The sequence below is a fragment of the Pseudophryne corroboree genome, chromosome 11 (genome assembly GCF_028390025.1).
Source record: "Pseudophryne corroboree isolate aPseCor3 chromosome 11, aPseCor3.hap2, whole genome shotgun sequence".
Classification (NCBI taxonomy): domain Eukaryota; kingdom Metazoa; phylum Chordata; class Amphibia; order Anura; family Myobatrachidae; genus Pseudophryne; species Pseudophryne corroboree.
In genome coordinates, this window is record NC_086454.1 from 344,695,049 (window position 1) to 344,708,986 (window position 13,938).

At 49.5% G+C, this 13,938-nt stretch overlaps 1 protein-coding gene across 2 annotated transcripts in view; it reads left to right on the forward strand.

Moving 5' to 3' along the window:
* VPS9D1 (VPS9 domain containing 1) overlaps positions 1–13,938 on the forward strand; it is a 62,635-nt gene that overhangs the window by 16,045 nt on the left and 32,652 nt on the right. For both annotated transcript variants that reach the window (XM_063945946.1, XM_063945947.1), the window contains exons 2-3: positions 7,773–7,845; positions 9,233–9,322. In XM_063945946.1, coding sequence (XP_063802016.1) covers positions 7,773–7,845; positions 9,233–9,322 — 163 coding nt within the window. The remainder of the gene's footprint in view (positions 1–7,772; positions 7,846–9,232; positions 9,323–13,938) is intronic.

The window sequence follows — 13,938 nt, forward strand, 5'->3', positions numbered from 1 at the left end:
GTGTCAGGACGCAGCAGATGTGAGAGGTGTCAGGGCGCAGCATATAGAAGGGGTGTCAGGTCGCAGCATACGTTAGGGTTTCAGGGCGCAGGAGATGTTAGGGGTGGCAGGAAAGCAGATGTGAGGGTGTCAGGGCGGCGGGTGTGAGGGCACAGCATATGTAGAGAAACGGGTTGGTGTACATTCGGGTCACTGGATGACTTGTGTCATATAGAGGGTGTCTCCTTTTATGCAGCCGGGTTCCTTGTAGGAAATGCTGAGACTGGTTATTCTAGTGAGTTTGGCGGTGATCCATCTGTCTGTTGTGTAATAGAAGATGCTGTGGATAATAGACTCCGGCCATTTCTATGTGAGCAGGGATTGGTGGAGTTTATGTTACATGGATGGTGTCGGCAGATAGTATAACATTTCCGTTGTGCAGTGGGAGATTCGCCATTGTGGTACAGTATTCCCAGCTCGCATAGTGCCCCCACAGGCTGGGGGCAGTAATGCATATCCTCTGGCATTCACCTTTATAAAGGGAGTAGCTCCTACGTGTTACAGTTCTATTTTCTCCTTCATCCACTAGGGGCCACTGGAGCGTAGTTACAATGGGGAAATAGTAGGCAGTAATTGGGAGCTGGCACTTTAAAAATTCTAACACTGTGGCTAGCTCCTCCCCTACTATGTCCCCTCCAAGCCAGTCTTTAATTTGTGCCCAAGGGAGCTGGTTCACTTGGGTTTAGCTGAAAGAATTTTTTATTTTTTCTTTGTTATTTTTCTTTTTCTTTCACACACGCACAGACTGGCACCTCTGCCACTGCCAGTCTGCACCGCGGGAGCTGCCGGCGGGGTCCCATCGCAGCTGCGTGCGGCTCGGGATGGGCCCCAGCTGAGGGAGACGCTGAGCTCTCCTGAGATGGCCGGACACCGCTGCGTGCGGCGCGTGTCGGGGCCACTCCATCCAGCAGAAGATTTCCGGCAGCAAGGCAGCAGTGAGTATCAGCGGCCGGACACCGCTGCGTGCGGCGTGTGTCGGGGCCACCCTCCACCACTGAAAGGTGAGTGTGTACCTCTTCCCCCCAGTGATGGTGACCAACTACTCAAAGGGGGTTTTGAATGGGATTTTAAGGGGGCAACTGTCTGACACAGCGCACCCCCACCTCTCACAGACTTTTATTAATTTTATTATTATTTTTATTATTTTATTTATTTATTTAATCCGCCCCCCCCCCCCGCGCCCGCCGCCCCCCCCCCCCTCCTCCTCCCTCCCTCCCTGCTCGGATCCCCGCCAGCGCGGCTCACAGCCGCTACGGGGATCCGGCAAAGCAGCGCACAGCATGTTTAAACTTGGCGCCTTTGAGCAGGGGGGCGGGGCTTAGTACCGCTCTGCGCGCCCGGATGTAGCGCGCCCTCCGGAGCATTTCCTGTCTACAGCGTGGGACGGACAGCGGCCACGGACACAGTGAGCTGTTACAGTGGGGAAGGGGGGCACTGCAGGCACTAGTGTAACTTTCAGTTAGCCTCTCACTGCACAGAGTATCGTGCAGGACAGATTGGGCTGCTGTGGCTGCGTTTTTTCCCGGCTTCCCCCCCCCTCCCACCCATTCTACTATTGCTGTTCCCCTGTGGGGGAAGGGTCTCAAGGGTAGGTGCTGCCATGGCCAATAAAGGCTCCAAGGCAACACAAAAGCAAATTCTGGTTTTAGGTGAGGAGTCATCGGCTCAGCCCTCCTCAGAACCCCAAAGCGTCCCAACATGGACGACACAACTTACAGAGGTGATGTCCCTGCTGACTGGGGAACTTAAAGCCTCTCGGGAAGACAGGGAGGCGGCCCGGTTCCGACAGCTTGTCCAGGTACCGGAGCCAGAACCTGCATGGGCAGTCTCATTGGCAAAGTCCGTAGAAGGGCTTTCTAGGGCTGTGATCCCTTCCCAAGCCCCGTCCTTTAGCCCCCCTCAACAGGCTTCTAAAAAGAGATTGCTAGCCTCTGTGTTGCAGGACTTTGACGATGATATGCCTCAATTAGATGAGGCAGGGTTAGATGTACAGGATGTTCAGGATGCTGATATACAGGATACTGATGAGGATCAGGTGTATGGAGACTCTGAACCAGTAGCTCAGGGTATAGAGGCTCTTATTACTGCTATTCGCTCAGTATTACAGGTGGAGGAGACGGAGCAAGACACCTTACGCCCTTCAAGGTTTGGCACCAACCAAGGCCTGCCGGTGACCTTTCCAGTTTCGGAGGAGCTGGATGCGCTCATAACGGCTGCCTGGAAACATCCAGACGCAAAATTTCAGGTATCAAGAAAGCTGTTGTCTTCCTACCCTTTTCCCACAGGTAGCAGGACACGTTATGAGACCTCTCCGATTGTGGATCCTTCGGTGTCTCATCTGTCCAAAAAGACGGTCCTACCGGTTCCGGGGGCAACTTCGCTTAAGGAGGCGTCAGATAGGAAGTTGGAATCTACCTTAAAGAATATTTACTCTGCAGCAGGAATATTACATCGCCCGGCGCAGGTAGGTTGTTGGGTCAACAAGGCGATCGAGGCTTGGGCGGAGCATTTGTCCTATGGAATTCGTGACGAGTTACCAGCGGATCAATTGATAGAGTTGGCGGAACACATCCGCGAATCAGCCCTTTACCTTTGCGAGGCGTCCAAGGACATAGGTATTGTAGGAGCTAGAATTTCCGCTTTAGCAATTGCGGCCCGCAGAGCTCTCTGGCTCCGGCAGTGGCAGGCAGATACGGAATCCAAAAGGGCGGCAGAAGCGTTGCCCTTTGCGGGTGAGTTTCTGTTTGGTAAGGATCTGGATGCCTGGATCTCTCAGGCCACCGGAGGTAAGTCAACTTATCTTCCTTCTGCTGCTCCAACTACTCGCAGGCCATATAGGGGTCCCTCTTTTTGATCCTTTCGTGCCCCTTCCAGGTTTCGAGGCCAGGCCAGGGGTGGAGCTTCTGCCTTCCGTGGCCATAGAGGTAGAGGCGGCGGCAGGGGTAGAGGCTCCGCAACCTCAGCCCAGTCAGAGGTTAAGTCCTCTGCCACTACCACCGCATGACGGGCTTCCCTCCCACCTGGGGGATCACAGGGTGGGAGCTCGTCTGTGGGATTTCAAGGAGGTCTGGATACAGTCCTGCCCAGACGCTTGGGTCCGGGATCTAATCTCTTGCGATTACAAGCTCGTGTTTCAGGAACATCCGCCCCAGCGTTTTTTTACCACGGGTTTGCCAGTTTCCGACAACCGAGGAGTTGCCTTACAGGCAGCGGTCCAGAAGCTTCTATCCGCAAGGGTGGTGATCCCTGTTCCCTCTCATCTTCAGAAGCAGGGCTATTACTCAAGCCTGTTTCTTGTACTGAAGCCGGACGGCTCAGTCAGGCCAATCCTGAACTTGAAGGATCTCAATCCGTATTTGAGGGTATTCAAGTTCAAGATGGAGTCCCTTCAGTCTGTTATTGCGGGGTTGGAAAGAAACGAGCTTCTGGCATCCCTAGACATCAAGGATGCATACTTACATGTTCCCATTTGGCCTCCTCATCAGGCGTTTCTCCGGTTCGCAATACGGGACGCTCATTTCCAGTTCCAGGCCCTTCCTTTCGGTCTCTCTTCTGCTCCCAGAGTGTTCACAAAGGTCATGGCGGTCATGATGGCCCTACTTCGGAAGCAGGGTGTGACGATTGTTCCCTATCTGGACGATCTACTGATAAAAGCGAGCTCGGCAGAACTGTTGCTTCAGAATATCCGGATGACACAGGACCTTCTGATTCGTCACGGGTGGATCCTGAATTTCCCGAAGTCTCACTTATACCCCTCACAACGGCTTTTGTTTCTGGGGATGATTCTCGACACGGTCCTTCAGAAGGTTTTCCTGCCTCAGGACAAGATCCTGTCTCTGCAGACTCTGGTAAGGTCGGTTCTTCAACACCGTCGGGTGTCAGTGTATCTGTGCATTCGCCTTCTGGGAAAAATGGTAGCAGCATTCGAAGCTCTCCTGTACGGTCGCTTCCATTCTCGACCGTTTCAGCTGTGTCTTCTACATCAGTGGTCAGGATCTCATCTGTTCCTTCATCAAAGGGTGACACTATTACCAAAGGCCCGGTCGTCGTTTCTCTGGTGGCTCCAGTCGACGCATCTGTTGGAAGGAAGGCGGTTCGGGGTATGGGAGTGGACTCTCCTCACCACGGACGCCAGTCTGAGAGGCTGGGGGGCAGTGACCCTGGAACATCAGTTTCAGGGGCGCTGGTCAATAGACGAATCCGCTCTCCCCATAAACATTCTCGAACTAAGGGCGATGTACAATGCTCTGCTTCAGGCACATCACCTACTCCGCGGTCGAGCGGTCAGAGTTCAGTCCGACAATGCCACGACGGTGGCGTACATCAACCGTCAGGGCGGCACTCGCAGCCGCGCAGCAATGAGGGAGGTCACCAACATCCTCCTCTGGGCAGAGATATATGCTCTGTCCTTCTCGGCAATATTCATTCCGGGAGTGGACAATTGGGAAGCCGACTATCTAAGCTGGCAGGACATGCACCCGGGAGAATGGTCACTACATCCCCAGGTGTTTTGGCAACTGGTCCGCCGGTGGGGAAAACCACAGATCGACCTCATGGCGTCCCGCCTGAACCATCAGTTGCCTCTTTACTACTCTCGGACGAGGGACCCGGCGGCGGCGGGCGTGGATGCTCTCACGGCTCCTTGGAATTTCCAGTTCGTTTACCTTTTTCCTCCGTTCCCACTGTTACCGCGGGTTCTGCAGCGCATCAAGAGAGAAGATGCTCTGGTCCTCCTGGTGGCTCCGGATTGGCCACGCAGGGTTTGGTACTCCACCCTACACCTGTTGTCGGTAGCCGAGCCTTGGCCCCTGCCACTACGAGACGATCTTCTACAGCAGGGTCCTTTTCTTTATCCAGACTTACGCAGGCTATGTTTGACGGCGTGGCTGTTGAGAAAGCCATCTTGAAAAGGAAGGGGATTCCTCGTACGGTTATACCTACTATGCTTCGGGCTAGAAAGTCAGTCACATCTTCTCACTACTACCGCATTTGGAAGGCTTATGTAGCCTGGTGTGAACATCGAGAATGTTCTCCTTCTGTGTTTTGCTTAGCCCGCCTTCTCCGGTTTTTGCAGGCGGGTTTTTCAGCAGGCCTAAGACTGGGTTCACTAAAGGTGCAGGTCTCTGCTCTTTCGGTTTTCTTTCAGAAAAAGTTAGCCCTGCTGCCGGAAGTTCAGACTTTCTTTCAGGGGGTGCTTCGAATACAGCCTCCTTTCCGCCCTCCGACAGCACCATGGGACCTCACTCTGGTCCTCTCCTTTCTGCAGTCCTCTTCGTTTGAGCCCCTGGAATCAGTGGAGATCAAATATCTCACTTGGAAGGTGGTTCTTCTCCTGGCGCTGGCTTCAGCTAGACGTGTGTTGGAACTCGGGGCTCTCTCTTGTAGGTCGCCTTACCTGGTGTTTCATACGGATAGGGCCGAGCTTCGTACTCTTATGTCTTTTCTACCTAAGGTGGTGTCTGATTTTCACATCAATCAGCCTATTGTGGTTCCGGCACTCTCGGGGGACTCTCCGGATTCGAGATCATTGGACGTTGTCAGGGCGCTCAAGATCTATGTGGATAGGACTTCAGCTATTCGGAAGTCAGATTCCTTATTTGTTCTCTACGATGCTGCTCGCCGGGGTTGGCCGGCTTCTAAACAGACTTTGTCTCGATGGATTCGACTAACCATCAGACAAGCTTATTTGGCGGCTTCTCGGGAACCTCCATCTTCAATTTCGGCGCACTCTACGCGCTCGGTGGGACCTTCGTGGACGGCTGCCCGTGGGGTCTCCATCACTACCTTATGTCGGGCGGCTACTTGGTCGGGCCGACATACCTTTGTCAAATTCTACAAGTTTGACACGTTTGCGGCCTCTGCATCGCAGTTTGGCCGAGCGGTCTTACAGGACTCTCAGCGCTCTCCCACCCGTTTTGGGAGCTCTGGGACGTCCCCATTGTAACTGTACTCCAGTGGCCCCTAGTGGATGAAGGAGAAATCAGGATTTTGGTACTTACCGATAAATCCTTTTCTCCGATTCCACAGGGGCCACTGGACGCCCGCCCAGCACTGTTCCTCCTTTCTGGTTTAACAGTTTGCAGATCACTATGTGACTGTTTGTTTGGTACAGTTTAACCTTTTTTGGTTAGGTTAAGTTCCAGAGTTGTTTTTTTGTGTTATCCTGGTTTACATGGCGGCATTAACCTCCTCTACATTCAAGTTTGTTTGTTACAGCTCTCCTCGGGCACAGTTTTACGTAGACTGGCTTGGAGGGGACATAGTAGGGGAGGAGCTAGCCACAGTGTGAGAATTTTTAAAGTGCCAGCTCCCAATTACTGCCTACTATTTCCCCATTGTAACTGTACTCCAGTGGCCCCTGTGGAATCGGAGAAAGGGATTTATCGGTAAGTACCAAAATCCTGATATCTGGTGTTAGAGGGTACAAAGCCACAGGTTCCCCTGGACTGGCCGTATGGAAGCTATATGTTTCCTCATAGCTATCCTGTTCTGTCTGCACGGAACACTGGAATGCAAAACTATTTGTTCTGGATAGAAATACTCACATGTACTGATAGAAAACTACTGCAGGGGTGAGTGTAATAATAAAATGTTGTGTAATGCAGTAATTATATACTGTAAATAAAACCATGGGGATTTTATTCATATTTGGATCAAAACATTTAAGCTGCAGTTACATGCACTCCCCTCTCAGGTACAGGGGTAACAGCAAAGGGCTGGCTTGTGAGCCACATCTAACTAGACCTCTTGTGTCTTCAGAGACTGTTGCTGCAATCGTGCCCAAGATCCCTTCCTGGCGCCACAGTTCCCTCTCAGCTCGGCTTGCGCCAAGCGTCTCTCTGCGTGAACGTGCAGTTTAGTTGCAATGTGATGAGACAAAACTGCTTCATGAGTCTGCACTGATTCATTTGATGTGTGACACTACTGTATATCTGAGTCTGACTGAGTCTGAATCTGTATATGAAGTGCTATGTAACAGCATTTGCTGCTTTTTTCTTCGCGCCAAGTTCCGTTGTGCTTTGTATACAGACTCCCTTGCCCGTAGATATATAAGTGTTACATATCAAATGCATGTCTCTTGAAGCCGTTCCAAAAGCTTACAAAAAATGCGACTTATGTGTGCCTCCAGGAGATTGTAGCGCCACAGAATCAGCCAATGAGGAGGCCTCCCACCACCGCTTTCTAGCTATTATAGTCTAGATTGTGCAAGCAGAATGTCAGCCGGTATGTGGCAACAAACCCACTATGGTAAACCTTCTCCTTAGTAAATTTACCCCTAAGGGTTTATGGACCAAAGGGCCCCTTACACTTATGCGACCACATGTCGCAGTCGATCAGCCTGGCATCCTCCCGGGGGGCAGGATCGCCCAAGACACATCGTATGCTGTCCTTTTGCATACAATGTATCTTGGGCGATCCCAGCCATGCCCCCAGGTCGGACCTGATTGAATGTGCAGCACATTAAATCTGGAGGATCCGATGCTCACGGGAACGCGCATCGGATCGGAAACACCTCCAAAATGCCCGATTTCATCCGATATATCGGGCCGAAATCGGATGAAATCGGGTAGTGTATGGGGCCCTATAGATCTAATAGATCCTTGACCCCTTCCGGTAAAACAGACTCTTCTGCTTTGTAGCTCAGGTTTCTTGTATAGCGCAGCATATTCCGTTGTGCGTGTGTATGATCAGGCCTGGACTATAAACTAAACAGAGCTCTTTGCTTTCTATAGGAGGCCTATGTGGGATATTTGAGGAGTGTGAATTTTATTTCCCAAGTCCTGGCTGAGGAAGCCGAGCATAAAGGTAACTTCATGTTCCTTTTTTCTACCCTGTAAAACGTATGTTCTGTATATCTCCTGTATAGACCTGCTCTGCCCTGTGATCATGTCACCATGATAGAATTGACCTTATTGAACACTTGCGTCCTGGGAATCCTATTGCTTAACTTAAACGTCTTCAAGCGCTCCTGCAATGGTCGGGAGGATGATATAATTCGTGTTCATTCTAGCACCCTGCACCTCTCACAACCCATGCAGTTCCCCCTTTCTGCCTGGGGTGTCACTCTCCGCTCTGGTGCTTCTAGCGGACTCCAGTCTGTATCTCAGCGCTGAGATATAGATAAGCATGTGCTAGAAGCATCCGGATCAGAGAGCGACACCCCAGGCTGGAAAGAGGAACTGTACTGAATTGTTATGGGAGGTGCAGGGTGCTAGAATTAACACTAATAATGTGTGCTGCACGCTCTGTATTGTTCCTGACCTCCCAATGCCATTGTAGAGATCAAAAAAAGTACACACTGAGCAGCAGCAAAACGCTGTGTGTGTACAGGTGCACACAGACCCAATAATCGCCTTATTGGATAGGATGTACACAACTTATCACCTCTTATCTCCTGATATACTCTGTGCTGCTGGGGACACTGCTCCTCCCACTATATAACTCTCAGTCTGTGGCTTCCTGCTGCCTCCATTCCCCTCCTCACATCATGTCACTGCCCCTGTCACATGCAGCCCTGTCCTCACTGACACATCACTCATCTCCTGATATACTCTGTACTGCTGGGGACCCTGCTCCTCCCACTATATAACTCTCAGTCTGTGGCTTCCTGCTGCCTCCATTCCTCTCCTCACATCATGTCACTGCCCCTGTCACATGCAGCCCTGTCCTCACTGTCACATCACTCATCTCCTGATATACTCTGTGCTGCTGGGGACCCTGCTCCTCCCACTATATAACTCTCAGTCTGTGGCTTCCTGCTGCCTCCATTCCCCTCCTCACATCACGTCACTGCCCCTGTCACATGCAGCCCTGTCCTCACTGACACATCACTCATCTCCTGATATACTCTGTGCTGCTAGGGACCCTCCTCCTCCCACTGTATAACTCTCAGTCTGTGGCCTCATAGACTTTTATTTGTTATGCAGTTAGCCAGGATCATGCTGCTGTTACTCAGTACTTATATGGCACATTCTATGGAATGTACTGGTATCAGCTGCCTGTTATTGTGTTGCAGAGACGGTATGATTGTACATTATGTCGTGATTGTTACAAATGGTCCCCAACTGTCTATCATTCTGCATCCATATTCCAGAGTTACTCCCCCATTATATACGACTCAGAGCCAGGCCGAGGATCTCCACGTTTCATTTGTCATCATTTTACTTGTTTAAATCTCTTCTCTTTCTGGCAGCGAGCGACGCTCTGAGCTCAGACTCCCACAAGCTGCTGAAGCTGGCAGAGCAGTGTCTGGAGAGGGCGCGGACGACCGCTGACAAACTGGGTAAGTACAGCGCTGCTTTAGCGCCTGCAGGATATGATGTCATTGCGAGGCACAAATAACATGCTGTCCCAGGGTTTCACTTGGAAGAGAAGATTCCATATCCCCTCCCAGATGTTTTGTTACATATCACAGACCGTTTCTAGATTGTTGGCTTATAACCTTGGCCCTCATTCCGAGTTGTTCGCTCGCTAGCTGCTTTTAGCAACAGTGCACACGCTAGGCCGCCGCCCTCTGGGAGTGTATCTTAGTTTAGCAGAATTGCGAGCGAAAGAGTAGCAGAACTGCTTGAAAATCTTTTCATGCAGTTTCTGAGTAGCTCCAGACCTACTCCTAGCTTACGATCACTTCAGACAGTTTGGTTCCTGATTTGACGTCACAAACACGCCCTGCGTTCGGCCAGCCACTCCCCCGTTTCCCCAGGTACGCCTGCGTTTTCATCTGACACGCCTGCATTTTTTAGCACACTCGCGGAAAACGGTCTGTTACCACCCAGAAACACCCCATTCATGTCAATCACTCACTGATCATCAGAGCCACTGAAAAGCGTCGCTTGACACTGTGCAAAACTGCATAGTTTTGTGTGAAAGTACTTCGCGCGTGCGTACTGCGGCCCATACGCATGCGCAGAAATGCCGAATTTTCACTTAATCGCTGCGCTGCGAAAATCGCCAGCGAGCGATCAACTCGGAATGACCACCCATAGTTTAAGGGACACCAGTCCCACTGCGTATAATGTACTGTAGTGTAATACAGGGTTCCCCAGCCTGTGATATGTGTGCAGACCGCTGCATGGAGTACTGCGACTCGTCAGATGAAATTCAATATACCAGTTTATTATCGAATAAATCAGGGTTGGTATAAAAAAAACAAAAACCTCGATCATCCATGTTTTAATGCGTTCTCCCCTTAACATTACAAAGTTATTAGTCTTTGATTTGATTTATTTTACATATTTTAATAAAACCAATTGTTTACGTCTTATTATTCCTATTACATCTGAATATACTGTATGTAGACAGACTAAACATATTAAAACAAAGTACTCTCAGAGATACATTAAATTGAATACAATTTAAGAACAACAAGTGAATGTTAAGCATTAGTCCTACTTATTACTTAGAATTAAATAAATCTGAATAGTAATACAAAATGGAAAATGCAAAAACACTTTCCAGAAAAACACACACAATAAAAAGTAGGCATTAAGCATAAGCACTGGACATGCCCCTGGCATTAAACATTTTGTATAGTATAGTTTTTTAGTATAATAGACTTTTATTAAGAAGTCAGCATAATAAAAAAACAGGGTGTTTGAAAAAAAAACATTTGGTTAAACTCATGGATTAAACCAGCCAACCCTGTAATAAATGAAAGCATATACAATGCAAATACTAAAAGATAAACATTAAGATACATAAAGGTAACGATGTACGCACATTCAGCTATGTTTTTTTAGTTTTCGCACCTCAGGGAGCACTTAGGTTCAGTTAATAAATATCTGCCAAGTGGGGGAACGTGATAGACAAAGATGAGACATTTGACCTTCACATTCGCTACTTAAATGACCTCCCGGATAATGAGATGCCTAAATGTAAAATACATAGGGGGTCATTCTGACCTGATCACAGCGTGCTTTCGTTCACACAGATGCGACCGGGTCACTACTGCGCATGCGCGGGGGCCGTAATGCACTCGCGCGTCGTTTTTCGCCGGGCAACGACGCTGACAGCGGAAAGCGGTCGCAGCGGCGATCGCTAGAAGATTGACTGCAGGAAGGCGTTCTGGGGCGTCAACTGACCGTTGGAGACTGTTTTTGGGGAGTGGTAAGAAAAACGCAGGCGTGTCCAGGTGAACGGAGGGCGGATGTTTGACGTCAAAGCCGAGCCCATCGTCGCTGGATCCGTCGCACAGGGTAAGTATGTCCAGGGCTGGTCTTGTTTTGCAAGAAACTTTTTTAGCATAGCAGGGCTGCACAAGCGATCGCAGCCCTGCTATGCTAAAATACACTCCCCCATAGGCGGAGATTAGTTGATCGCACCGGCAGCAAAAAGTTGCTACATGCGATCAACTCAGAATGAGGGCCATAGTACTGTAGTAACATAGCTAGTGAGGTTGAAAAAAGACAAGTTGTCCATCGAGTTCAACCTTTGTTTTGATCCTATACTGTTATGATTGTAACCAGAGTATACCCGTAGTAACTCAATACAGTCTTTTTAAATGTTTTAAGGGGGGAACACACAGAGAAATCTGACTAGATTGCTTAGAAGTTAAGCACGGATCTCTCCGTGTGTATGTCCCATAGCGATAGCCGCATCGCTATAGCCGGTGCTAGATTGTGCCTGCATGCAGGATCAATCTAGCACATCGCTCATTTCACCGCTGGGTGAAATGAGCAGCCCCCTTCCCCCCCTCGCTCAGCACACATTGCGCTGAGCGGGAGGAGAGGTGTGTACTGAGCGGTCTGTAATAGATCGCTCAGCACACATCTCTGGGGAAATCTCCCTGTGTGTACGTGGCTTTATATCCTTGGATATCTTTATCAGTTAGAAATTCATCCAACCAATTTTTAAACTCAATTACTGAGTCCGTCATTACTACCTTCTCTGGCAAGATATTCCAGATCCTTACTGCACTTACTGTGAAGAACCCCCTCCTTCGTTGGTTATTAAATGTTTTCTCTTCTAACCTCATGGAGTGTCCGCGTGTCCTTTGTATACTGTAGGTCTCCTAATAAACAAATCGCCTGCTAGCTCCATGTATTGTCCCTTTATGTATTCATATATATTGATAATGTCTCCTCTTAGACGCCTTTTTTCAAGTGAGAACATATTTAACCTGATAAGCTTTTCCTCGCATTCCAGCGAGTTTGCTTATAGGAAAGTAATATTCCGTAAATTCCCAAAAGGCTCTGCATTGTTCTTCAGTGGGATTATTCAGAGGAAGCTTGATGGGTGCATATATTTCCCCCGATTTGTTAACAACTTTACCCCTATTAGATGTTTTAGATCAGAGGTTCTCAAACTCGGTCCTCGGGGGCCCACACAGTGCATGTTTTGCAGGTAACCCAGCAGGTGCACAGGTGTATTAATTACTCACTGACGCATTTTAAAAGGTCCACAGGTGGAGCTAATTATTTCACTTGCGATTCTGTAAGGAGACCTGCAAAACATGCACTGTGTGGGCCCCCGAGGACCGACTTTGAGAACCTCTGTTTTAGATAATCAATTAGTGCTGTTTTTTCGACCCGTCGAAAAAACTGCACTTTTCGCCCGTTTTTCAATGCCCGTGCCGTTTTATCTTCTGGTCGAAAAATCCGCACGGGCGAAAACCACGTGGATCAGCGAGCCACGTGTTTTGTTGAACTTGCGGGTGTTTTCAATAGTTCTTTGGTCCGTTTTCGCCCATGCCGATTCAACAACCCCCCCCCCCCCCCCCCCTCCGAAAGGGCATGGTGAAAGTGGACAAAAAAACTGTCAAACGCCCGCTATTGAATACCCGTAGGTCGAATTAGTGTCGATTTTCCGACTGTCTAATTGAATATACCCCTTAACCTCTCATAAGCCACTGAAAATGTAAAATATGTATTTATTAGTGTTTCTGCAGCTGGGTACACTGGGATTCCACAGGGACTACATCAGGGTCTAGAGTTGGGTCTTGATCTGAGGCACCAACAGGCTAAAGCTTTGACTGTTCCCAGGATGCACTGCACCGCCTCCTCTATAACCCCGCCTCCGGGCACTGGAGCTCAGTTTGTAAGTTGGTGCCTGCAGAGCAGGTCACTAACAGGTGGGGCTGTGCTAGGCAGCCCTGAAAAGAGCTTTTTAAGAAGACTTCAAGGGCCGCAGCACTGGTTATGTTATTATGACACTCTGTGCTGTGGCTCCATCACCTCCCCAGCAGCACTGCATACTCCCGCGGCCGGTTCCCGGGTGCTTGCAGCGGGGGCGCACCGGTTATCAGGCACACCACTGCTTACGCTCTCAAGGATCGCGTGGCTGCACATCAGGGTGGAGTTAAGAGGGTCCCCCAGGTGGGAACCGATGGTAAATCGCGGTCCTAGGAGACGGACCGCACCGCTGGCGTGGACACTGTACTGTACAGGGACCCCACCAGGGCAGGGAGCACAGGTCGGATTTTACACAATCCATTTTACATAGGCTCTACAGTACCCGGTGGTGATGACCAACATAGGGGATAAGGTGCTGACCTGTAGCCCCTCCCCCTGCTCCTGGCGCCATCTACCGCTGGTGTTCCCGTCCTGGAGCTGCATTTCACACTCCCTGACAGAGATTTTGACGCCATCTTTACACAAGTAGCTGAGCTGATCTCCAGGACTGCAGGGCTCTGTCTCCTCTGTAAAGCCGCCTGTCTCATCAGCGCTGCGCATTTACAGGCACTTAAGTATTCTACATGTCATTTTAGACAGTGTTCGTTAAGAACAAGTGTACTGCTATCTGAATATTTAGTACAAGTATTCTGTGATATACATCCAGTAGCTACTGTGCATTGTTATATCGATATATATATATATATATATATATATATGTATGTAGCTTTACTAGTCCAGTGCAGTTTTATTGTTTATGTGTAATAACTTCTGCATTGTACCTGGGACT